Here is a 27931-nt window from a genome sequence, read left to right on the forward strand (position 1 = left end):
GTTATGATTATACAGTAGTTTAAAAAAGGTTGACACAGTTCTCTAAAGAGATTATCCTTACTCAGCCTTAGTAGAAACCCATGAGTTAGGTAGGGCAACTGGACTTACGTACCATTTTTTGGATTGATGAAATTGATGATCAGAGAAGAGAATTAACCCAACTAGTACCATTCCAACCAAGATATTTCTGGTTCTAAGGCTAGCACGCTATTCCCTATGCCATGCCATCCCTTTATAGAAATGTGAGCTTTACTATTGAGAACCAGGATGATGTCAGAGCTCTATAGAGCCAGCGTCAGCATCAGGAATACCTGGATTCAAATCTTCCCTATGGTACATTCCCTATGGACAAGTCATGAAATGAATGACTATTTCCCTTTTAACTCTCTAAGGTCAAAAGTTAAAGAGCAATTGCTGATTTGTATTGGCACATGAAGTTTCTATGCCAGGAGCTCTCTGTAGAAGTCAAACAGTTAGATAATAAGCATTTATTACTAAGGGCTAGGCATTGTGCTAAGAGCTAGAGCTACAAAAAAGGCAAAAGACAATCCCTATCCTCTCAGAATACACAATTTAATGGGGGAGACATCAAGCAAACAACTTATGTACAAGAAGTCATAGACAGAATAAATAGAAAATAAAAAATTGAGGGAAGGGCCTTGAAATAAAAAGGGCTGGGAAAGAACTCCTATGGAGGTAGGATTTCACTTGGGTATTGAAGGAAATTAGGAAAGAATGAAATTACAGGGCTGGATGCTGCTATAAATATCCAAATGAGACACTATCATTTATTTATATATTATATATATTTATATAATATATAAATATGTAATATATATTAGCTATTATTTTATTATAATAATTATTTCATTTATATTACTACATTCTTTTAGCTTCTAACTTCGAAATTATCCTGGGAAAACCTACTGCTATTCTTCTTCTTTATGTCTTGTGCCTGTAGGTCTATTGCTCAAGTAGATAAAATGACTGGCTTTTGTCAGCAAATGAAAACGGTGGGATGTGTATTTGTGTTCCATGGAACCTCTAAAGTGCAAGCTCCCTGAGGACAGGGACCCTTGTAGCCTCCATGCCTGGCACAGCGTTCATACATAGCAGGCACTTGAGAAAGGATTGTTGATTGAACTTACTGAGAGTAATTGAATATTATAATAATAATATTCTTATTGTGATAATTAGTGATGATGTTAATGCTCTCATAAAAAGGGATTTAGCAGAGAGATCAGTTATGGGTCATCTTCTACCCAACAGACTGTCCCACTTCTAAAACCTTTCTAGCCACTTTCCATGAAAGGATGATTCTGAGGCTAGAACCCAGTGGGTGAATGGTATAGTTGCCCAGACACTCCCTTCCTCCTCTTTCCTTTTGTCTGCCTCTTGGCTTCATTACTGCTCATTAGCCAAGTAAGCAGAGAATGGCAGAGGAGGTGAAGTTCAAAGCCATCCATTTGCCTCCTAGTTAAGCAGTCATGATAAGAAGGTTTATAACCTGTATGGTAGGAGGTTGTAACTAATGACCAATTTGGGACTGTGGGAAGATTTTTAATTATCCGCCCACTCCCTTGTCCCTGTTGTGCTAAATAAAGTCTTGATCCCTATATAGGAGCTGGGTAATCAGCCTTTCTCCCTCCAAGGCTAGGCAGTGGACTAGAATGATCCCCACTGCCAAAACAATTGAAGGGGTATAGTTTCTTTCCTGGGGAACTAGAGGCAGGGGACAAGAGCACTCCACTCCTAGTGAGGAACATTCTCTTTAGGTTATAGTCTAGAATAATTCCCTCTCTCACTGATTTTCGGTGTGAAAAGAATCGGATGTCATACAATGCTTCTGAAAACATACATCATAGAAAATATTTATAGTGTTTATTCTGTGAGATAGAGGATTGTAAAAAACTTTCATATACACATTCATCTAGTCAATCAAAGACCATTTATCACATGCATGTCATTAATTCCATAGAATAGAAACTTAATGGGCGCACAGTTCTGGTACATAGTAGGCACTAAATCAATGTTTGTTGACTGATTTTCTAGATTGTACTACAGCCTGACCTGAAATATGTTTCATGGAGGTCCCTCCTCTTCATTTCAGCTCCTGCCCATATATTATAGCTACTCCCAGGCCTCTGGGGCATCCTTTTGTTGGCTGAATAGTCTAACCTGAGAGTGCATACCATGAGGATGACCACTTTCCTTCTCTAGGGTGGCTGAGCAGGATAAGCCTGGAGGCGAAGCTCCAAGAGGAGGAAGCAAGCCTTCTAGTCTTCTCTGGTCTAAAACTCCCTAGTTTCTCTGATCAGACATTTCACTATTTTGGTTACCTTCGTCTAGATCCGGGGTCCTTTATGTTTGTTCCCTTTGCCAACCTAGGGAACCCTAACAATGCCTTCTGAGATCAGGTTTATTGCCTATATTCATGGTAGGGGAAATAATAAATGTCCGCTGTGTTAATGAAAATATTTAATTGTTTTTTCCTATCCAAGTTTATAGACCCATTGAGATCACTGTCATAGTGACTCTCAGCTACAGGTTTCTCAACTAAAATGAGACCTATCTTGATGCACCATCTGGCAAACAGTTTGACCCAAGTGGATGCTTAATCAATGTTTATTCCCTTCCTTTTCCCCTCCTCTTCTTCCCCTGTTCTAGAAACTCTTAAAATATTGATAATTGAATGGTTATTTTTCTCTTCTTATTCTTTTTTCTGCTTTTCTTTCTTAAAAATGCTTTGTTATGAGATAATGGGGTTGGGAAATAGAGGAAAATTTAGGCATGAATTCAGATATCAATACAATGCATTTGTTTTTAGTTTTTGCAAGGCAATGGGGGTAAGTGACTTGCCCAAGGCCACACAGCTAGGTTAATTATTAAGTGTCTGAGGTCAGATTTGAACTCAGGTCCTCCTGACTCCAGGGCTGGTGCTCTATCCACTGCACCACCTAGCCATCCCAATACAATGCATTTTAAAAAATATGAGTTACCTATCATTCAAGACATCACCCCGGATGTGACTCAGTAGTACCAAGTACAAAAGATCTCCCTAGGCTCAATGCAGCCTAAAATCATCTTGGTTTTCTTTGGCTGCCATATCATACTATTATCTGACATGGAAGGTGCAGTTCACTAAACCCCAGATCTTTTGCAATGAATTAATGCTTAGACATATCTCTTTTCTATTACTGTGACATTGATTTTTTAGACTCCTTATGTAAGACTTTACATTTATTATTATTCCATGTTATCTCACCAGCTTCAGCCTAGTGCTCTAAGTCAAGATTATGACTCATAAGAATTGCTTTAGGTGACTGGGAATGCTTTGGTTGAGGGAGAATGGTGCAACATAGCTAGCTGCCTTTATCAAGTATTTGGAGGACTATTATAGGTAAAAATTCAGGCTTATTTTCTTTGGCCCTAGAGGCAGAACTTGAAGCATGTATTAAAATTGTAAGGAGACAGATTTAGACTTGACTACAGGAGAAACTTCCTTATAAATAGATCCACTGAAAAGTTAAATGGGAAAACAGAGGGGGTCATGGGTTTTCCATCACTAGGCCTCTTCAAGTAGAGGCTGGCTAACCATTGATCAGGTGTGGGGTAAAAAAGATTCTTGGTCAGGCATTGTTTGGACTAGAAGTCTCTGAATTTCTTCCTTCTCTGATAGTCTGCAATTCTAAAATCTAATTTCCTCTTCAAACTGCTAGTTTCTTTTGCCCAAATGCTTATCTCTGGCAGGATAGTTTGAGAGGAAGAACATTACTGTGCAAAAGGACATTGACTGCATTCCACTGAAATAATGACCAGAGCTTAATAAATACAAAAAAATGTCACTCTAATGAAAGGTCAGTCTTATTAGCTCCCGGAAAAAGTGATTCAATTATGATCCAAACTATAAGCCCTTCATCTGAGTTATCTCCAAAGGCAACAATTGAGAAAAAGTAGTTTAGAAAGTCAGAGGAAAATGAGAATTTTTAACAAAGTTATTTTTTATAAAGGAAGCTTCCAATATTCTATCTGTCCTTTAGGGTCATAGGATATAACTTTGAAATCAATGGATTTACTCTAAGCCTTGCCTTTGGCATTTGTTAGCTGGGGGATATTGGTCAAGTCACTTAACTCCCTGAGGACTCAGTTTCCTCATTTATTAAACTGCTGGGGTTGAACTTTTGTGACTCTTTCTTTCTCTACTCTTACAATGATCCTATGCCTGGAAATGGAATGGGTAGAAGCTGAAGTGAAGTAAATGTATAGTTCAGGAACCTAATACACTATTTGGCAGGTAGTAGGTGTGTAATAAACACTTAAGAGATTGATTGTTTTCTCATAATCCATTCAGCCATACTTTAATCAATCTATCTTCTAAATACTAGCCCAAGATATTTGAAAATAGTTATAGGGGTGACTAGGTGGCACAGAGCACCCTGGGGTCAGGAGGACCTGAGTTCAAATCCCACCTCAGGCACTTAATAATTACCTAGCTGTGTGGCCTTGGGCAAGCCACTTAACGCCATTTGCCTTGCAAAAATCCTAAAAACATAGTTATGGCTCCCTAATTATTTTACTATCTGGTCTGAATACTATGCCTTTTAGTTTTTTTTAACTAATCTTTATATAACATGGACACCACCCCTTTTATCATCTTGACTATCCTTCTCTAGACATTCTCGAGTTCACGGATCATTTTCCTAAAATATTACACTCAGAACCAAACACAGTATGCAGATGAAGTAAAACAAGGGACAAAAAAATGAGACCATCACTTTATTAGTTCTGAACAACTTGACTCTCTTCATGCATTTTAAGGTTCCCATTTTAGCTATTATGCAGCATCATTGAACTGCATTCAGTATGCAAAACACTGAAATTCCCAGATTCTTTTTTTCTAAATGAAATGTTATCTACTTCAGCTTATGGAGTTGATTTTTGTACCCAATTGTAAGATTTTACATTTGCACTGATTAAATTGCATCTTATTAAAATTCAGCCCACTGTTCTAGCCTGTCACCGTCTTTTTGAATCTTGGCTACACCATTCAGTCTATCAATGTTCCCTCCAGTCTTTGTGTCTTCTGCCAAATTTGATGCGCATGCATTCTGTGACTTCATCCAAGTTACCTATAAAAATGTTAACCAGTCTACAGTAAAGCACAGATTCCTGGAATACTCTACTGACAATCTCCTTCCAAGTTACATGAAATCTTATTACTACTCTTTAGGTCCAGTCACTCAATTAATTCTGAATGCATCTAATTATATTATCACAACCCACATTTCTTACTCTTTTCCACTTGAATAGCATGAGAGATTTTAAGAAATGCTTTGCTAATATCTAGGTAAACTCTATTTATAGCATTCGCTTTGACTACAAGCCTAAGAACTTGGACCATTAACAAAGTGCAAAGAACCATTTAGAGCTAAATGCTTGCCCAAGTCAAAACTAATCCTACTGCCTTTTCCTGACATTTAAAGTTGTCAAAAGCAAGTTATCTGATCCAAAAAATTTCATGAACCACTCCCATTGGTTCATTGTTTGTTGTTTACCTCTGCTAAGACTCAGTCATAAGGGAGAACCATAGATCTTTAGCTTCGGAAGTGACCAGGGTAATTTAGAGGAGGCTCTTAATCATTATTAGGGCTTCCAAGTTTTCAGATTATAATGGAAAGAAGAGAGAAATGGAATGGAGATGACCTGGTTTCAACTTCCAACTTCCTAGCTATATGACTGAACAAGTCTCTTAACATCTCTCAGGGGAAAGAGGTGATGCTTCCAACTCTACTCTTAAGGCTACTTACTGAATTAGTTCTCAACAAATGCCTTGAAGCATCTTTATGGGATTTGGAGTCAATGTCATTAGGGAATCATTTCTGACCTTTAGAGGGCAAAATCCTGAAGATCTGGTGACTCAATATCTATGAGAGCAAGAATGGGACTAGGGTACCCTAGAACTAACCTGGGTTATACTAACTTTTTTGTTCTGTTTTCTAACTTTCTGTAGTCCAAGGTCCTCTACGTTTGAATGTTAACAACCTATGTCCTACCCTTGTTTAAACATTCTGTGCTCAAAGGTCACTTCCAAGATTGGTATTTTATGTTCTAAGTTCCCCTGCAAGAGCAAGGAAAGTCCAAATTCAAATCCTATCCCAGATACTTATTAGCTCTGCTACAGGGCACTTCAACCTCAGGTTCCTCATGTGTTAAATAGGAATAATAACAGGACCCACCTCTCAGAGTCATTGTGAGGATCAAATAAAATAATATTTGTAAAGCATTATACAATGCTTAAAGTGTTATAAAAAGGCTAAAATGGTGATTTTTGTTCTAAGATCACTTCAATGTGTTGTATTACTTTAAGGTCTCTCCCTCCTATAACACCAATGTTCTCTGTTCTCTTCTAACATTCTGTGTTCACACTTAACTTCCCATATTCTTAGGTTTATTCCACTTTTAATAGTCTGTGTCCTAAGACTTTCTCCTTTGGCATTTTCTGTTCTCAGGCCCCTCCTTGCTCTAAAAGTTCATTACTTTATTATTTATCGAATAGATAGTATCGATAAAGGCAAAAAATTCAATGGACTAAGTATTGCCCAGAATTCTTACCTTTTTACCCAGACATGGAAAGCATTCAGTCCATGCTGACCATTCACCAAGTTGACAAGCAACTGGGGAAGGAGTTGAAGGCTGACCTATTCTCCTAAAGAGAAAAGACGCCCCCCCCAAAAAAAATCAATTCAGTGGAGATTTTGGAAATTTCCCATGCTAGCGACTTCCCATTTCCCCAGTAGCTCTAGCTGTATGCTGTTATTTGCATCTAGTCTCCCCCAGTCAATTATGAAATACTTGAGGCCAGGGACTCTTTGCCTTTATTTTATTCTGAGCATAATATTTGTCATATAGTAGGAGCTTAATAAATCCTTGATCTGACAATAATAAAAATAAGCAAACTATATTTAGTCTATAGAGCTTATCTATTTTGCAGTTATGTTCTCTTGTCTTGTCTCCCCATAGTCCATGAGGAACCAGTGGAATTGTTATGATTGCATCAATGTGAGTATCACTTGTGGGAGAGGGGAAAAGTCTTTCCAGAGATTGAATAGCTCAGAAGTAGCTGAAATGGGACTCAAAACCACGTTTTCCTGACTTCAAGTCCTGGGATGTTTCCATGAAGTCACAGTGAGAACGCGTCTTATAGGAAGTCGGAAGCTGATGCTGGAGATGAGAATGAATGACCAAGCAGAGGAGGAAAACAGACCATTGAAAGGTCAGACTCATTAACAGCAAGGATTTGTGCACACTTTTGAATGTATATGCTTGTGTGTGTGTGTGTGTGTGTGTGTGTGTTTCCTTTAATGCATGACAAGACTAAGAACTACTCCAATCTCCCTAGCCCTTTGTTTAAAAACCATTCTGCTTACAACTGCCCTTTGAGTGAGGTTGTACAAATTATTATTCCCCTTTTACTAAGGGTTAGCTAAATTATAAGCCAGAGGTCAAATGATCAAAGAATGGCAAGGTCAGGATTCAAATCCAGGCTACAATCCAAAACTATCCCTCTTTCCCTACAAATGGACCTTCATATGAGGGAAGACATAAGTTTGCATCAACCCAAATCTCATGCTTCATTTGGGTTTAATTAAGTTGTTTTTTCATATACTGAGTCACCAGAATCACACCTTTTTAATGCAGGAGGATCTGAGTTCAGCCTCAGATCCTTGACATTTACTAGCTGTATGACCTTGGACAAGGCACTTAACCCTGATTTTCTCTCATCCAGAACCATCTGGCCCACTGGACCCAGATGACTCTGAAGAGAAAGTGAGGCTGGTGACTTAGCACAACCCTCCCTACTCTCCCCCAATTTATTTGCTTATCATGGTATCATATCCCTGATGTCATGGTCTTCTGCAAAAATGAAGGACAAATATCACCATCTTTCATTAATTCATCTTTGTTCTTTATTTCAACTATTCATAAATTCATAGCAGGATTATAGCTCCTTGAAATCAGGAACTTCCTTTTTTCCCCCATTTACATCCCCAATTTCTGGAATTAATAAATGTTTGAAGAATGGGTGACTGAGGTTGTTAAACGCCTATTTATGGGGCCACTAACTAGCCCAGTGGACTGGCCCTAGAGTCAGGAAGACTTGAGTTCAAATTTGACTTGACACTTGATTCTTACTAGCTATATGACTTTGAGAAAATCAACTCCAAATATTCCACAAAAACTTAAAAAAGAAAAATACCTGTTGTGTACAGGCTCTGTAACAAGTGCTCAGAGTGAGAAATAGGAAATAGATGAGAGTGTGTGTGTGTGTGTGTTGTGTATGTGGCCAAACATTCTGCTCAAAAGTATAGAGTTTGAGGGTGGCTAGGTGGCACAGTGGATAGAACACCGGCCGGGGAGTTAGGAGTATCTGAGTTCAAATCTGGCCTCAGACACGTAATAATTACCTAGCTGTGTGGCCTTGGGCAAGCCACTTAACCCCACTGCCTTATTAGGAAAAAAATGTATAAAGAGTTCACAAATTAGGTCAATTAGGACTCTTGGAGGTAGAGATTCTAAAGTGTCTATTCTCTAGAGAGGCATATGGTGAAATAATAGTGGCAATGCCAATTTGGGAGACTGGATACGAGAAAAGCACAGTCTGCTGGTGCAGTGGGGAGAATGGTAGACCAGGAAGGATGCAAATCCCAATTTTGCTACTTATTAACTAGGTCACCTTGGAGAAGTCATTTCTCTGTGCCTCAGTTTCCTTCTCTGTGAGGTCCCTTCTTGCTGAAGTGCTGTGATCCTATAATACTATACTCATGAAAGAACAAAAAAATCGGGGGGGAGGGGCTTTCATGATCATTGTCCCCTCAGGACAAGATCATAGCAAGTGACCACCTAGCCAACTGGGGAACACAGAAAATGCAGCAGTCAATGCACAGGTTGCCTTCAAAAGGAAGGAAAAAGTCAGAGAATCTCCCTGCCATATTTCATTAGTTTTTAGATAAAAATATATTAGTTTTACATAAAGACATTTTGTTACTATAAAATTAAATGAAAATAAATTAAAATAAAATGAATTGGTTAGGTTAAATAATCTCTAAGATCTCTTACTGCTTTTGAACATTGATCCCTGTGACAAAAATTATCATTTCCATTCTTCAGATTAAAAGAACCCACATGAAGACTGAAAAAGGTGGTGGCCTTTGGCTAATAAAAGATACAATCAAAAACGCAGCAAGTCCTGCTTTCAGACGGTTTACATTCTAATAGAAGGAGTCTTATTTTGCTGGCTTCTAAGAGGAGAAAACCAGTATTAAGTGTTACCTATCTAAAAAATGCTTCATAAATATCTTATTTGATCCTAACAATAGCCCTTCAAGGTAGCTTCTGTTATTACCCCTCCCTCCCTTTTACAGTTGAAGAAACTGAATCAGAGGCTAAATGACTTTTCCAGGTCACACAGTTAGCAAGTGTCTGAAACTATTTGAATTTAGATCTTACTGACTCCAGACCTAGCTCTCTATCTGTGGCACCCCCAGCTTCCTCCAAGGTCCTTCCTGGGGGGGGGGGGGCAGCTAGGTGGTGCAGTGGATAGAGCACCAGCCCTAGAGTCTGGAGTACCTGAGTTCAAATCTGGCCTCAGACACTTAATAATTACCTAGCTGTGTGGCCTTGGGCAAGTCACTTAACCTCATTGCCTTGCAAACACAAAAACAAAAACAAACAAACAAACCAAAAAAACCAAGGTCCTTCCCTGTTCAAAAAGCAATGACTCTAAAGGTAGAGAAATGAGCTGAGATCTCAGATTGAATGGCAAAATGAGGAAGTCAAATGTAAATGGGCTTAAGATTCTCCAGCTCTAAATTAATAATAATAATAGTAGTAGTAGTAGTAATAGTAATAATAATAATTAATGATGTTGATGATGGTGATAGAATTGATAAATAACACTTTTTAAAGATTGTGAAGTACTCTATATAGACAATCTAATTTATCCTCACAACTCTGTTAAGTTAGAAGCTATTATCATCCTCATTTTGCAGATGAAGGAACTGAGAGAGATAGAACTGAAATGTCTTGCCCAGGGTCAAAAAGTTAGTAAGTGTTTGTGGCAGGATTTAAAGTCCTAACTCTAATTCCAGTACCCTGTCCATTATTCCAACTAGCTTTTGTAGCCCTTATATTAAATATAATGTTTCTAATGTTTCTCCTTCATTTTTGAAGAAGCTCACGATATCAGGGACATGATGCCAAAACAAGCACGTGAATAGGATTCAAGTGAGGGAAAGCTAAGCTGTCACCAGCCTCACTTTCACCTCCACGACCTTCTGGGTCCAGTGGCCAGATATGAATCAGGATGACAGGAGATGGCCCTGGATGGGAAGCAACTGGGATTAAATGACTTGGCCAAGGGCATCCAGGTAGTAAGAGTCATGTATCCTAGGCTGGATTCAGGCACTGAATGTGAAGCAATCAGGTTTAAGCCCTTTGCCCAAGGTCACACAACTAGTAAGTGGTAAATGGTTGAGGCTAGATTCAAACTCCCAGCCTCCTGATTCCATAGCTCTTATAATCCTAAGGCAAATGACAACAGTGACCAGGATTTGGGGCCTGGAGTCAGAAAGACCTTATTTCTGGGCAAATCACATCACCTCTATTTGTCTCAGTTTCCTCATCTATAAAATGGAAATAACAATAGCACCTTCCTCTCAAGGTTGTTGTGATGATCAGATGAATTAAAAATTCTAAAGCACTTTGCAAAGTGTTTTATAACTGCTAGTTTCAATTTTTATTATTAAGATATTTAAATCCAAACAATTCAACAACTATTTATTAAGCAAGGATCAGGGAAGGGGAAAAGAATTTCTTTAGTATTTCTGAAGCTAAATCACCTTACAAACATGATGTCAAACATTGTGATAAACTTTCAACACAGGAAGGAAAAATCAGAACAATCCTTGTCTCAATGAGAGAGAAGTGGAAAGGTGACATCAAGTCCAATGATCTCATTTTACAGATGAGAAAACTGAGCCCCACAGAAGGAAGGTGATGCATAGGGATTAAGTGGGGGAGCTGGGATTTGAATTCAGGTTCCATGACTCCAAGATAAGCACTCTTTCCACTGTCATATGTTACTATAGAAAAGAGAACATTAGAAATAAGTTTATAATCTGATAAGGCAGAGGAAGAATTAGTTTTTGGCATATTGCAGCACATCCACGTACAATTGTCAAAATGTCATTTCAAGTCTATGGAGACCCTATTAAGATGTCGGAATGAGGAAAAGAGCATTAAGGGATGTAACCAAAAGATTAGGTGGAATGAAACTTTGTCACTGTGGATTTAAAAGCTTTGTGACATGATGTCTATACAAAAGCAAATACAAGAATTCACCCTGAATACAGTGAACTTGAAAGCAAAGGAGTATTTGGGGAGTCACCAACATCCCCAGCTGAGCCCCTCCCTAAGTAGATGACCACCTGCAGGTGGACACAAGTGATGAAGATAAGGTGATGGAATTGCATCTTCCTGCCTCTATCTCTAAGAATTTGTGGAGTCCTTCAAGACTTAAGATCAAAACTCAGTTCCTGCAAGATGCCTTTCCTGGGACCCATGGCTCCTCATGCTTTCCATGCTCAGATTACCATCCATCCACTAACAGACTCCATCCACCCTCTATCCTGAGACATAGCTTCTAAGTTGATATTACCATCTATCTACTAATGGGCTCCAACCAATATCTTACCAGAAACGTGCTTCCATATTGAGATTACTACCCATCCACTGATGGACTCTCTCCAACCTCTGCCTGAGACCTGACCCTCTGTTGCCTACTTCCTCCCAGTCTTCAAATGAAAGAAAGGGACAAGGGAAAAGATTGACCAACACATTTGCTTCCAGGTTCTACAGCTGATTCATTTTGTCTCCTGTACCAGTCATCTTTTCCCACCCCTTCTTTTCAGTTCTGTTTTATGTTTTGTCCTCAATTAAATTCCTTAAGAACAAGGGCTGGCTTTTTGTGTTTGTATTTGTATTGTCAGTTCATCAGAGTGGCTGGCACATAGTAAGAGTTTAAATTGTTGACTGACAGTTGACATTGCTGTATTGGTTGGTGGTCTCTTCCATACTACCAGGCATAGGTGGTCTCTTCCATGGCACAAATTCTATGAAGTTATCCATATCAGCATCTTTACATTGGATGAAAAAAAAGGTTAAATATTACTGGGGAAAAGAGATAGGCCCTGATATGAAGGGAGGAAATGAAGGAAAGGAAACTTCCTTAGGACTATTCAAGGAACATGTACAGTTCAAATAACCGTATGCTGGGGAAAAGCCATTCCATGTCAGAATAGGTCCTTCATTAAGTACCTACTATGTGCAAGAAGAAGCAATCTGGCATAGTGAATAGAGCCAATCTTTGAGTCAGAAAGAACCATGGTCAAATCCAACCACTGGGGTTGGCATATGGACTATGAAATCTTGAATAAATCTTTTCATTTTTCAAAACCCAGGGCAACATGCTAAATCAAACCACTTCAGCTGCCACCTTACCTCAGAGCTGACGTAGCTAACTCCGGACCCTGATCCAAGAGCCTTTGGAAGGGCAGTGTCCCTCAGACACTGTCCAACCTAGGCCTCTCTACCATCTTGGGGAGAGGAACCCTTGTGGACAAAGAGCTGTCGTTATCAACTACTAAACAGACACCACTGATTGTCAACTTTCATAACCCACCTTTCAACCACCTAAGGAAATGATTATCTCCATAAGGAACATGGTCACTAGGACCCAGGGCAGAAGGTCCTCATTACCAAAGGCTAGGCTCTATCAAGTGGTTCAATGACAAAGGTAGACATGGAGTTATGAGCAGAAATTACTTTAAAGAAAAAAAAGTAGTCATTTGCACTACTGCTGTGCCCTAAGGACCACAGGCCTTTCCATGTGACCCTCAACTAAAGCCTCCCAGGTTGTCTTCTTTTCTATTTGTATCTGAAGTGCTTGCCATGGTACTATCATTCATCCATCCATGCATTCCCTCACTCATCCAATCATTCCTGACCATTAAAGGAATCACAGGTCAGGTCATTACTACTATTACTATTTTTTTTTAGATTTTTCAAGGCAATGGGTTTAAGTGGTTTGCCCAAGGCCATACAGCTAGGTAATTATTAAGTATCTGAGGTCAGATTTGAACCCAGGTACTCCCGACTTCAAGGCTGGTGCTCTGTCCACTGTGCCACCTAGCTGCCCAGTATTTTGCTTACTTGGGTTTTTTTGTATTTTTGTTTTTAGGTTTTTGCTAGGCAATAGGGTTAAATGGCTTGCCCAAGGCCACACAGCCAGGTAATTATTAAGTGTCTGAGACTGGATTTGAACCCAGGTACTCCTGACTCCTACGCCACCTAGCTGCCCCTACTACTATTACTATTACTGATCCTTCTGCTCCTGCTACTACCCCTGAAGTTACTACTACTATTACTACCACTACTACTACTACTACTATTGTCCAATGAGCTATTGTACCTAAGTATTTTACCACTACAGAAATGTTCATTATTGTTCATTTTACTATATGAGTGAACCTCAGTTTTCTCATCAGTAAAAATGATGTGGGAATGACTTTTCCAGCTTCCTCACAGATTCGGCCTGGTGGTCAAGGAGTGCAAGGGACTCACCTATGAGCCACTCAATTACTAATTCTCAGAGTCTAGATTCTAACCCAAGTCCCTGCCTTAGAGTTCAGAACTATTTTCATTACCCATCATGCTCTTGGGTTTGACTATATTTTCCTATTTTGGACAGCCTAACCCTACCAAGTGAGTTTAGTGACAGAAATTTTTCAAAGAAAGCAAATGTCCTAACAGTTTAGGAAAATGTCTCTTCTCCACCCCATTGTGGAAGAGACACATGCCATTTTTACCATCTGCTTCCCACTAAGCAGAAGGGGAATAGAGGAACCCTTCCCCATGAAAGCATCTAAAAACGTTTGCAATGAAGCTGTCAAGATGATATAGAAGATTTGATGGATGAAAATCCATAGGCATGCTTACTACATGACCAAGCTAAGTCTGCAAAAAGCATTTGTTCCCCAAAGCAAGGAAAAGATCTTGAGACAATCCTCAAACATAATCTTATCCCTTTCTTCCATAGCTAACCTTCAAAGGCAATGAGCCTGAAAGAAAAGAAATCAATATTCTCTCCTTTACCTTCCCTTATGCCATTTGCATGAGAATCTGGGTGTAAAAGACAGCCAAGTCATGACAACAAACTACTAATATGTTCCAAATATAATGGTGCTACAACAAAAGGGCAAAAAATCAATCCCTGCCCTTAAGGAGTTTATTGGAAGGAGGCAACATGAAAATAACTTTATGCAAACATAGCTAACTATTGGCCTTAGAGCAAGGAAGGCTTGGGTTTAAATCTTGTTTCCTAACCTTTGTCAGTGTGATCCTAGATATGTCTCTAACCTCTCTCATTCAATTCTCAAAGGTCTCTCCTCAATATTGCATTCTATATTCTAACATTCTCTGTCCTTGAGTCTGATTCTAGAGTTTTCTAAGAGAAAAACCCTGACTGCTATAAGCATGTCAGCCATGGAAAAGAGCTATATCCATTGGTCCACCATTCCACTGGCTCCACTGATCATTCTCTACCATTAAAGATGGCAGAGAAGAGCAACCAGGCTGCTCTCCAGGCCAGTTCTAGGCTTACACTCCCACATTAAGCCTGTCTAACTTCTTTTCCTCTCTAACAAAGGGGCTGCTGATTATCTCCCGCAGCACTGTGCAAAGTCTTTAATTGGTTCTCCTTCTGCCTGGACTTAAAATTCGCCTCTTCACCGGGTCTGTCTTGTTTGATAAGTTCATCAAATATTGAGACTCTTTGTTCATTTTCAAAAGGGATTACAATAATAAGCTTTTATAATTAAGTGTATCTCGGCAAAGGTTTTCCCTTACCACAGTTTCCCTGGCCTTCATCTTCTAATTATTAGTGATGAATTTTCTGATTTTTTTTCCTAAAGTGTATTTGCTTTAAATACAAGTTGCAAATTAAATGTTGTAGAAAATGGGCTCCTTTTTTATTGAATTGTTGCTAAAAGGAAATATCTCTTCCAATAAAATATAAAGCTGTAATGATATTAGAGTTAAAATTCATATGTGTGTGTGCATATATGTGTTATGTAATGGGAATTGAAATGAAGATCTTGACTCCACACTCTAAAGGCAGATAGGTGCTGGAGAGAGTCAGGAAGAATTCAAATCTTTTCTTTAGGTCCTTACTAATTGCTGTGACCTTGGACAAGTCACTTAAACTTTGTCTGATTCAGTTTCCTCATCTGTAAAATGGGGTAACATTAACTTGTATCTTTCAATGCTATTACTGAGGTTCAAATGAAATATTTGCAAAGCATTTTGTAAAACTTAAAATACAAGCTATTAGAATGTTGATTATTACTACTACTACTAATTTGCTAGTAAGGTTTAAACCAAGGCAATTAATATCTCTCCCCTTGATGATATCACATCTACCCCCCCCCAGACCTGTGGAGGTCTCTGTGGCAGAATCAGTTGTAATATCTTCCACAAAGCAACTTTGTCAAAATGATTCACATGGTTTATTTGTGCTTCAGTCTGTGTTCAGATACCATCAGCTCTGTCTTTGGGATGGATCATATTCTTTATCATAAGTCCATCAGAAAAGTTGCTCCAATATTTTTTCCCACAACTGCTATTCCTAGCTGCATTTCCATCTATCCTATTCCTCCCCACTCCCATTTATTCTATTCTCTCTATCCTTTTACCCTATCCTTCCTCAAAAATGTATTGTATCTGACCACTCTCCCAGGATCTTCCCTCTCTTCTATCCGCTACACTCCCCCACCCCTCCCCTGTCCCCTGTCTCCTATCCCTTTCCTCTCCTTTTTCCTCTAGGGCAAGATAGATTTCTATTCCCTAGTGTATGTTATTTTCTCTCTGCGCCACTTTTGATAAGAATGAAGGTTCACTCGTTCCCCTTCACCTTCCTCACTTCCACTCCAGTGCAAAAGCTTTTGCTTGCCTCTTTTACATATAATATTTTATCCCATTCTACCTCTCCTTTCTCTTTCTTCCAGGACATTCCTTTCTCATCATTAATTCCATCTTTATAATATATTATACCTTCATATTCAGCTCCCTCCTATGCTTCGTCTGTATAGGCTCCTTCCAACTGCCCTAATAAATGAGAAGGTTCATATGAGTTATTATTACCATCTTCCCATGCAGGAACCAATGCAGTTCAATATCATTAAGACCCTTACATTTTGTTCTATCCGCCCACTCTATGCTTCACCTGAGACCTGTACTAAAAGATCAGACTTTCCAAGAACAATTTACACGCTAACTGGTTATTATTAATCAGTCACTTGGGGGGGTAGCAATCCCTGATTGCTTTGCCTCCTTCCAGAGGTATGAAGTTAATGGAAAAGATACTTGAGAAAGTTTGTCTTTCTTACTGTAGAGCACCATAGAAATGTCAAACAGAGGTAAGTTCTTTCATTAGATTGCAACCTTCTTGAAGGCAGGGACCATCTGTTGCCTTTTTTTTATATTCCCAGGACTCAGCCCCATTTCTTAAAACAGTGGGCACTCAATAAATGTTTATTGAATGATTGATTAAATAGAATCCCTCCAGGAAAGTCAAATTCCTTCAGAGCAAGAACACTTCACATTTCCCCCCCCTGCATCCACTTGGCACTGTACCATAGTGATTTCATCGGTATCAAGAATTCTAAGTTGGGGACACCTCCCCTACCAATGTAGAGAATCACCTTCACTCTAATTTAGAGCCTTAGAGAGTGACCCTGGTTGCCTAGAATTAGAATTATTTATTTGAAGTCACACAGTCAAGCAGGACTTGAACTCAGATCTTCCTGGTTCTGAGGTCATTTTTCTAGTTTCTAGAACAAATTCACTAGTTAATTGATGGATAGATAGGAACCAATTTATGAGTGTCTTTGTATAACCAACACCTACTGCAGTGTCTGGAATATAATGTTTAACAAATACCTGGTCATATTGATTGATATTTTAAAAAGTTCTTGCTTTTAAAGTACCCTTAAAAAATATGGAATGACTTAATCAAAGCAAAATGTATCTCATGAAAGGTTTAGGTGTAATGGAAAGCATGTTGTATCTAAGACCAGAAATACTGGGGTTGTCTCCACTCTCTCCTAATTTGCAAGATGTTGGGCAAGTCAGATCTCTACTCTAGTCCTCAGTTTATGGAACTAAAAATGGAACTAAAAACACTCGTAGTTCCTATATCACAAGCCATTGCAAGGATTAAAAGAATATAAAATAAAAACAAATATGTTTTTTATGTTGCCAGTATGAATCAATGGGGTCAAGAGCGAAAAGAGAAGACCTTGACTCCAAATCAGGATGTTCACATCAAAGAAAAGGGCACAAAGCAATTACAGAATTATAGAATCTCACTGAATGGCTTTGAAGGGGCAAAACCATCTATATGGTACAAACTCTCCCTGAACACAAATCTCTAAACCATCAATCCATCAATACACATTGATTGAACAGCGGGTGAGACAGTTTTGGCCGTCAATGAACTTACATTCTTTTTAAAATTGTATTTTTAATTATGAAATAAAAACAAGCATTCCCATAACATAGTAGAATTTCAAAAGCTGATTGCACAGAAAACTACAATCTATTATTTACAACTTGGTATTCCTTTGAAATATATAATAAAATTATCATGTAATTTTCTTCCTTTTTCTGTCCTCCCCTTTCCTCATCCTAAGCTACCCTTAAATACAAATAAATATATATATATATATATGTATATATGCACACACATACTTCATATGTGTGTGTATAAAATTAGTATGTACAGAATTCTATCAATTCTTTCTTGGGAAGCAGATATGAAGTCTTCCTTCCTATGTCCTTTGCAGTTACTATTATAATGCATATATCAACTACCAGGAGCTTATATTCATTCAGAAGAAACAGATAGATAGATAGATAGATAGATAGATAGATAGATAGATAGATAGATATAAATTTGGAACCTGAGTTCCCAGAACATTAGCATCTGGGGGGGTGGGGATCAGGGAAGGCCTCATAAAGAAGAATTTGAGCTGAGTTTTTGAGGAAACTACTAGATATCCCAAGATTGAGGTGAAAAGGGAATATGTTTCAGGTACAATGGAGAAGAGATCTTCCATGATTTGCTTGAAAAAGAACAGCCCACCTCCCAGCACACAGCCCAATGTCCCTTTGGATCTCTCTAGGTAGCAGAAGGCTTTTTTCCCTCCCTTTGTACTTCCTTCCCATCATTCCTAGTGCAGCTAAGAAGCCACATTCCAATCCAAACAAGTCAAATTGCTCCCCCACATCACACAGCCCTTTTATGTATTTGAACCAGTTTTCATGTCCCCTCTGACATTTCGCTCTTGCAGGCTAAGTGTTACCACTTCCCACATTGATCTTCATACAAAAGGCAGTGATGCCTAATGAATAGAGCACCAGCTTTAAGTCAGTAAGGCTTCTTGCCTCCAATGTTTATTAGCCCTATGACTCACAGGCAAGTCACTTCAGTGAGCCTCAGTTTCCTCAGCTGTCAGATAAAGATATTAACAGCACACAGAGCTGTTATTTAACAGCAAAGTTTGAGGTGTTGTATATTTGTAGGCTAAAACCCAATGTGGAGCACACATCGGAACCAAAGGTTAGAGTTGAAAGAAACTTCCAAGACCAACTAATTCAGCTTACAAAGTAAAAAGCTGAAGCTTCAAAAGTTAACTTTATTCACCTTACTGGTTGCCCTTCTCTGGATACATTACATTATAATCTTAGTAACCCCAGAATTTCACCTAGGCTTGCTACACAGAAAAAACTTACTGAATGATGGATTGATTGACATTCCCCAGTTGATTAATTTCCTTCCTAAAGTGAGGTGCTCTAAATGGAACACAATACTGCAGATGAGATCTGACCAAGCAAAATTTAGATTGTTTTTCACTATTTTTGTACCTAGAACCCTATGAAAGTCTGGTGCCATCAGTGGACCCCTTAGTTCCATAAACTGAAGACTAGAGTAGAGATTTGACTTCTCACTATTTTGAAATACTTGAAAGGAATAATAAATTTCATTTACATATTAGTAAAAATAAAGTGGTAATTTCTTCATTCTACCTTCACAGACTCCCTGAAATCTCTCCATGAGCCCTTTTGAGGCCCAGGTTAGAGCAGTACTATCATGGCGCTAGTCCAGATCATTATGAGATCTTAATTCAACCCAAGATCCCATTAGCTAAGAAAGAATCAGTTCATACAAATCAAAATATTGTCTCTACTCATGACATCTTTGTCAGGAAAAGTAGCCTCTAAAATGCAACACTAGCGATAATTTGGACAAGAGCTCCCATTTGGGGCTACTCTTTATGAACCTGATGGTCATGACACAGACCCTCAAGCTCCCCTCTGAGCCTAAAATAAGATGATTCCATATGGAATTTTGGGAAGAGGTTAAGTTCCCTTACCTCCTGAGCTTATCCTGGGCTGCTGCAAGGTGCTGACTTGACATCAGGTAAAAGAGGAGGAAGATCAAGGCTGTTATCCCATTCAGGAGCCATGACCCCATTGCTCTGAAGGAGGAGAATGGAAGAGATTAAACAGGTGTGACTTTTACACTGGTATTGAGGTTGGAGGTTGCTTTGTTTTTTAAAAAAATATAATTTTCTTTAGTCCACCCTTGAAAAGATGCCACTAAATATTGAGTTACCAGAAGATCCTGGCTTGGTCTCTCAAAGTTACTCATTGATGGGACAATTGATTCATTAGGTACCCAAAACTCTTGTCCTCCTGGTCTTTGGGAAAACAAGTGGTAAAACATTGAGCAAGAGGGAATTTTAAGCCAACATTAGCATCCAAACATGTGGATTCATTTCAACACAAGGGCAAAAGTCTAAACTAGAGGAAGCCCCAAAAAACTGTCTCCTCTTTCTGTCCATCCGTATGTCCCTATCCTTCTGTCTCTTTGTCTATTTCTCTATCTCTCTTTTTATCTGTCTGCCTCTCTCTGTCTTTTTCTGTTTCTGTTACTGCCTCTCTCCTTCTGTCTGTCTGTCTGTCTCTTAGATCATTATAGATTTGTTCACTAATACAAGAACTAATACAAGAGCAAGACTCATTCCCTCAGTCCAGGCAGTTTCCAATGCCTGAAATAATTTTGTATTTACTGACTATATAGTTTCTGTGGAGAGGCAGTGTAGCATAATGGAAAGAAGCTGCCCTTTCTTGGTTCAGATCCCACCTCTGATCCATGTTGTCTGTGGGGCCTTGAACAATTCACTTAATCTTCCAATGCTCTAGAAAATTGCAGTAAACTTTCTTACTTGAATTGGTAAAGATAATTCCATATACACACAACTGATCAGGAGACATTTCTTAAGAGTTTACCAAGTGCCAGACTATACTGTCTGCAGTGGAGATACAAAGAAAGGCAAAAACACGAACCCTGCCTTCAAGAAGCTCACATTTTCATGAAATAACCAGTGTGCAAAACACACAAACTAAAAATCCCACATGTCAAATTCCTCCACTTAAACGTTTTATGTTCCTCTCAGTATGTGTTGTCCTTGATAGATGGAAAGCCCCTTCAGGGCAGGCATGGGTTTTGTATCTTAGCCTACCACAGTTTGTGCCACAGAAGCAACTTATTGAAATGAATTAATTTAAACTGTCCAGATTGGGGCATCTAAGTGGCACAGTAGATAGAGCACCAGCCCTGGAGTCAAAAGAATCTGAGTTCAAATCCAGCCTCAGACACTTAATGATTACCTAGTTGTATGACCTTGGTCAAGTCAGTTGCCTTGCAAGAACCTTGCCCCTCCCAAAAAAAAGCTGTCCCAAAGAAATGCAGAAAAATTATGTCTGGAAAGTTCTGAATAAGTGCCTAGACTTTCAAAGTGATTAACTGATGGGCATCTGTCAGACAATTGGGTGTATCCATATGACTCAAACCTCAAGTCAATGAAAAGGGTTGGATCTGGGGGTTATTTGAGAAAAATCCCTTGTCAGGACTCTAGTTCCACCTATATACAAAGAAAAAATCAATTGGAGTATAGATGATGAGTGGTTTTATGGCCCCATCTCCAAGTTGGAATGTCAGTGGGGCTGGAATCGAGGAGTCACCACCTCCAAAAGAATCCCTCTACGATTTGAGACAGTTCTCACTTAGGAATATTTTTTTCTTACATCAAGACATCTATGATTCTATCCATTGTTCATGGTTCTGCCCAATGGAAACAAGCCAAACTAACTCAGTTACTTCCTTCACAAGTAGCCCTTCAAATACTTAAACCCATTTATAATGTCCCCACTGAATCTTCCTTACCCTGGGCTAATCATAAAGGAGACCTCATGGATCCTAACCACAAGGTCTTTCGTCATCTGGGTTGCTTTCCTCTACATACTCTCCTGGTTCTCAATGTCCTTCTTAAACCTTGGTGCCCACAGTTGAATACTGCTTTCCAAAGGAGATCTGGCAGAGTTCATTGGAATTTTCCCCATTCCCACAAGCTGTGGGAATTAATCTTTTTGATGGCCGATTGCACTACTGAGTCACTTTTGGTTCTTGACTTTGTCATTCAGTGTTAACTATCTCTCCCAGCTTGGCATCATCCACAAATCGGATGAGGACAATCTATGACTTTATGCTACTGACAAAAATGGGTACCTGAGCTCTCGGGGGTGCTTCACCAAAGACCTCCTGCCACGATGGTCATGACAGCATTAATAGCAATCCTTTCAGTCCATCTATCCACTAGTTTCTGGATCTATCTGGCTGCATTAGCACCTAATCCATATCTCTATATTCTCCACAAGAATAGTATAAGATATGATCAGACACTTTGCAAAAATCTAGGTAAACTGTAGCCACTGCTTTCCTTTTATCTACTCATTTTAGTCATCCTGTCAAAGAAGGAAATTAGGTTAGTCTGGCAAGATTCATTCTTGATGAAATCATGCTGGCTCATATATCACTACTCAATATGGAGAGTGATGGAATTCCATACAATAAAAAGGAATCATTTGGAAGCTAGTTTATAATATATTTGATTTTTTAGTTCTTAAATCTGAAGAGCATGAGGCAGTAAGCTCCTTGGAATCAGAGACTAGAATATTTTTCAGCTTTGTTTCCCCAGAACCAAGGACAATGCACTGAAGATGGTAGATGTGCAGTAAATTCTTTCTGAATTCATTAAGCATTTAGTTTGATCAGCGTGAAAAGTTATCCCCATTGTAGTTTATCTCAGGAATGAACATGAATTCTTTGCTCAAATACCTTTGGGGGAAAGGGAGTTCCCCACCTCTCATGGCAACTCATCCCATTTACTCTAATTTTCTTGACATGGACTTAAATAAATAACTAACTTCCTTCTCACCCCCCAACATTACTTCCCCAAAGGCGCTATGCCTCAGAATCAGAGATTCTCAGTCATCTAATCCAACTCATATACAAAAAGAATCTAATGAGTGGGCATTAAGACTGCATGAAGACCTTCAAAAGGGGGAAGCTCACCACCTCTCAGGGCAGACCACTTCATGCTTAGACAATTTGCATTTTTAGAAAGTTTTGTTAGTATCAGTTGCATTGTTCATCACATCAAACCAGAAGTCACCAATAATTTAGTATAACCAAGTGAAATGCTTTTCATTTCCTAATATGGACCCAGCTGGTAACTGTCCATGCAGCCTCTCAGCCCTAAGGTTGACTGGTATGTATATGTACATTGGAGACTACTACAAAAACCCATGTTTATGGATAGGTTGACTGGTATGTATATGTACATTGGAGATTACTACAAAAACCCATGTTTATGGATAGATGGGTTGGTATTGTGGAAATTGTGTTGAAATTATGGAAGTGAGAGTCACAAGTCTCACAATCTGACTGTGCCATTGCCAAGTGTGTGAACTTCAGAACATTATGAGCCCTATCCAAGTGTCAGACTCCCCATTTATTAATGAGAATAAGAATACTTGCACCACACAACTCACAAGGTCAATGAAGTGTGACTTTTAAGGATCTAAAGAGATTTAATTTCTGGGAAATTTTTCATTTCCTTAATAATGCTAGCATTTTATTAATAAAAGGGTCAATGACACTTTCAAATGCCAAAGACCCCATTAAGGCAGTGGCTTTATGCCCTTGAAAGAGTGGGTGCTCCTGAGGAAGGCAATCAACTCTATTTGGTTAACAATTAATGAAAGAGGGAATATTTTAGGTTTATTTTTTCTTAGATCAAGACTTCTATGAATTCTATCCATTGTTCCTTGTTCTGCCCTCAGGAAACAAGCCAAACTAACTCAGTCACCTCCTCCACAATTGCCCTACAAATACTTGAAACCATTTATAATGTCCCCACTGAAGCTAGGTGGTTCAATGGATAGAGCACTGGTTCTGGAGTCAGGGGGGACCTGAGTTCAAATCCAGTCACAGACACTTAATAATTACTTAGCTGCCTTGGGAAAAGACCAAACACACACGCAAAAAAAAATTAATGGAGAAAGTGCATATTACAATGAAGTACTATTCTAATGAATTTTGATTATGCCATTTACTTCAAATTTGCCCAGCAATGGGCAATCTATTCCGAGAATATCATTCAAAGAATTTCTCTCCATCCAAACCTGTGAAAAGCCAATGGACTTCCCTACGATAGAAGAAATTTCCTAAGGTTGGGTGGGGTCTGAACAAGATTGAGAAGGACATGAATTTAACTTTCAGAGACTGGGCTTTGAAATGAGAACTTTAGAAAAATGGGAAACTAGATCTCCGCAAATTATTGGTTATTAATAATAATTTCTCTCAGACATAAAAAAATAAATTATTCTATGTTAGACACTGTTAGGTTCTTTACAAATATCTCATTGGATTCTCATAACAATTCTGCCAAGAGGCAGGAGAGGAGAGAGTAATATCCTTTACATAAATGGGGCAGTGGATAGCGTATCAGTTCTATTTGACCTTGGGAAAGTCACCTAACTCTGATTGTCTTGCATCCATGGTCATCTCCAGTTGTCCCGATCCATATCTGGCTACCGGACCCATGGCTCTGGAGGAGAAAATGAGGCTGGGGACTTGGCACAGCGCCCCCCTCACCACATCTCCAATCCAACTTACTGGCATGTCATGGCATTACCTCCCTGATGTCTCTGTCTTCTTTGAGAATAAAGGACAAATATCAGGTTGTTAGGTCTTATTATCAATCTCCTTTATTATTATCAATCTCCCTATTATCATGAATCTCTCCTTAGACAAAGACTATGACTTGCTTAGTGTCACAGAGCTAGTAGATATGTGACACCAAATTTAAATTCAGGTCCTCCTGACTCTAGAACCAATCCACTGCCCCACCTAGCTGCCTCTGTAGGAGAGAACTTTGTAGACTATAAAGTGATATGGAACTAATAGTGACTGCTATTATTAGTGAGAATTTGTGGGGTGTCTTCGGAAAAGTGAGGTTCCCTCTTTAGGGCTCAGTTCCCCTATTGGTACAGTAAGGGAAGTGGATAAGAAGCTTTTCAATGACCCCTTCAGCCTTAAAATTCTTGGATAACACCTTGATATTCATAGGAGATAAACAAAAATGCAAAGGATCTCCAAATTTGTCAGTGTAAGTTCTCATTTTAAAATTCCTCAGCCAATGCAAATGATTACACATCCATGAAAATCTAGAGTCACCTGAAGCCTAGAAAAGTTTGGCCAGAAGTAAAGCTTAAATCCAGAGCAGATGTGGGGCCTGGATATAGACATATACAGAAAACATATGTTGTGCAGGGACCAGGGACAGACAGGTAGTACCCTAGCACAGATAAACATGTGGACTGGCAGATGGAGTGGTCTCCTCTTTCAACAGCAGAGGTCTCAAGTCAAGCCCCTAGTCCCATCCCCATCAACTCTGAGCTTCTATCCCACATTTCTTGAAGGTTTTTTAAGGTGCTGTTAGAGTTTGGTGGGGTTTTTTTGATAGGGGATTGTAGGTGGGAGCCATGGATCATTGAACCAAGAGGTCTAACAGGAGAGAGTGACAACACAGTAAAGTTAACATTGGTGTTTTGTGAAATATGGAATTACCTACAGAATTCTTTATGAAAAGCCAAATTTGCATAATGTGAATTTACATATAGCAAGAACTGTCCACATTAAGCATCTACTCTAAGTTATTAAGATCTAGGGGCAAAACAGAAGCAAAAAGAAAGACAATACCTCCCCTCAAGGAGCTTACATTTTAATAAAGGATAGAAACCAGCAAAGGCAGCTATAGTGGACAAGGAAAGGAGGTAGAAGTTTGAAATGGGGAGTAAGAAGCCCAGCCAGGAAGGAAATGAAAAATGACTGATCTACAGTCAAGCACCAAAGGGAGACCACCAAAGGAACTTGCCAATGAGAGAAGGGGACTGACGTGGCAGAGAAGTATTTATTTCAAATGATAAGCACCTGAGTCATGGTATTTAATTCTAAAGAGAAACAGAAACACAGCTGAGAAGCGAATTATAGAGGAAAGGTCATTTATGCAAACATATCCTGCTATTTTAAGGGATTGAAATTCTATCAACACATATATTTAATATCATAGAAAATATAGGAATAAAGATTAAACCTGTAATTTCTTTGATGTATAAATATAAAAATATATCAAATAAATCAAAGGTAATTTTGAAGTGGAGGTATTAATCTAGGGTTTCTGAGAGGTGATGCACAAGGCATGGCAATAAGAGACAATAGGAAATTTAATGCAGTATGGGAAGAACAGCATAGAGGAAACTAGGCTGAACCATAGAGTTCATAAAGCACAGAGGCATTGATTAAACCTAACCTAACAGTCACTGTGTAAAGTGTTGATTCCAAACCCATCACTCTCTCCACTGAGCTATCCAGCTACCTCTAGGCAAGGAAAATAGTATATCATAAGATGGCAAGGTAAATTGAGGCCAGATTGTGGAGGTCTTTAAACAGAGAAAATTCTATTTGGTTCCAGTGGTAATTATGAGCCCTTAGTGCTATTGGATTGGGGGTGGGGAGGGAGGCAGCATGGCCAGATCTCGGCTCTAGGAGAATCCATTAGGCAGCTGAGTGCAAGGACAGATGGGAGAGTGAGAAGGCTTGAGGCAACCAGAAAACTGTCATAGTCATCTTTATACTAAGGTTACAGTGGTTTGAAGTGCAGAGGAGGGACATACAGAAGAAGAGGCTGAAAAAAGTAGTAGTGACCTTGAGCAAGTGATTGGCAATGTGGAATTAGAATGAAGAGTGGAGGATGACACTGAGATTTTGAATTGGGGAGCTATTGGGTGGACAAGTAATGTGCTCAGTTGTATACTTTGGGATATCACCTTACCAGTTCCTAGAAGAGATAGAAGGCAAATTGGATGGCTCGGGGAATGAGAAACATCATATGCAAAGTGGGCAGGAGAGAATGAGAAGGCATTCGACAGAAAATGCATGATACGGGGGAAGAAGACCTTAGAGAGATAGATAGCATGTCTAAGGTCACACAGTCACTAAATAGCAGAAGTGTGCTTGAAAACCATGTCTCTTGACTCCCAGGCCGGTGCTCTTTCTTTCTTTTTTTTTTTTTTTTAGGTTTTTTTGCAAGGCAAATGGGGTTAAGTGGCTTGCCCAAAGCCACACAGCTAGGTAATTATTAAGTGTCTGAGAACAGATTTGAACCCAGGTACTCCTGACTCCAAGGCTGGTGCTTTATCCACTATGCCAACTAATCACCCCTTGGTGCCCTTTCCCTCAGCATCCCACTGCCTCTTGTGCACAACAATATTGAGTATTCAGAGATGGATGTCAAATACTACAGAAAGTTCCTTTGGGTCCATGGGTTTTGCTTTCACTTTCAGGTTCTGTTAGAGATAGATTGGGACAAAGACCAGAATGACAGAAGAAAAGGCCATCTATTTGGAAAAGATATCCCTCGCTGAACTAATAGTCTCTGGTAGGGGTGTCTCATTCCCGGTAGGCATGAGTTATTGCCCAACACATACTACATGTTATTCTTGCCTGCTGTCATGGTATTGTCAATATCTGCACAGAGGCTTTTAAAAGCATCTGCAGGGACATCAGAGGAAAGACATGCTGCCTCACCTAAGACCAAGGAGCTCTTGTAACTTAGTAGGTGTATCTTGAATGTTTATTGATTGATTGGCTGAAGGCAGGACAGTGATTCAATGTGAGACAAGGAACACTTCAAAAGTCTCTCCATAAAAGCAGAAGCATCTTGGAAAAGTGGGGAAAGAGTCAATCTTGGAAGCAGAAATCCTGGGTTAAATTTGACCTTATATATGGCAACGGTGTGACCTAGGCAAGGTATTTCCACATTCAGTGATTCAGTGCCTCAGATCTTTTCCTCAAATTCTAAACTGAAGTTGAACCATACTGGCAGAGGGAGTTTCATTAATGGAAGTTCCCGATGCCAATGGTTAAAAAAACCCTGGTTTTGTTATCTGCTTCAGGTCTCTAATCACACAAATATACCGACAGAAAGAGAGAGAGAGAGAGAGAGAGAGAGAGAGAGAGAGAGAGAGAGAGAGAGAGACAGACAGAGAGAGACAGAGAGAGACAGAGAGAGACAGAGAGAGACAGAGACAGAGACAGAGACAGAGAGACGGAGAGAGACAGAGAGATAAATATTTTAAAGAATTTTGGAGACTTTTTTTCATCAATGAGTTCCTTGCAGTATATGCCTAATAGCAGAATCTCTGGATCAAAGGGTATAAATATTTTAGTTACTTTATTTGCAAAATTCCAAATTTGTTTCTTAATTGACTTTATTAATTCCCAGCTCCACCAATCCACATTTGCTACTCCCATCTTTTGTTCAGTATGCCAAAATGCTCAACTCAG

General features: G+C 39.2%; 1 protein-coding gene across 1 annotated transcript in view; it reads right to left on the minus strand.

The window, feature by feature from the left end:
• C8A (complement C8 alpha chain) overlaps positions 1–19779 on the minus strand; it is an 85355-nt gene extending 65576 nt beyond the window's left edge. The window contains exons 1-2 of the mRNA XM_074221338.1: positions 19551–19779; positions 6613–6706 (exon numbers count right to left, since the gene is read on the minus strand). Of these exons, the coding sequence (XP_074077439.1) occupies positions 6613–6706; positions 19551–19651 (195 nt within the window). The 5' untranslated portion in view covers positions 19652–19779. The remainder of the gene's footprint in view (positions 1–6612; positions 6707–19550) is intronic.
• Between the last annotated feature and the right edge of the window lie 8152 nt (positions 19780–27931).

Source organism: Macrotis lagotis, chromosome 2 (assembly GCF_037893015.1).
Source record: "Macrotis lagotis isolate mMagLag1 chromosome 2, bilby.v1.9.chrom.fasta, whole genome shotgun sequence".
In the NCBI taxonomy this organism is placed as follows: Eukaryota; Metazoa; Chordata; class Mammalia; order Peramelemorphia; family Peramelidae; genus Macrotis; species Macrotis lagotis.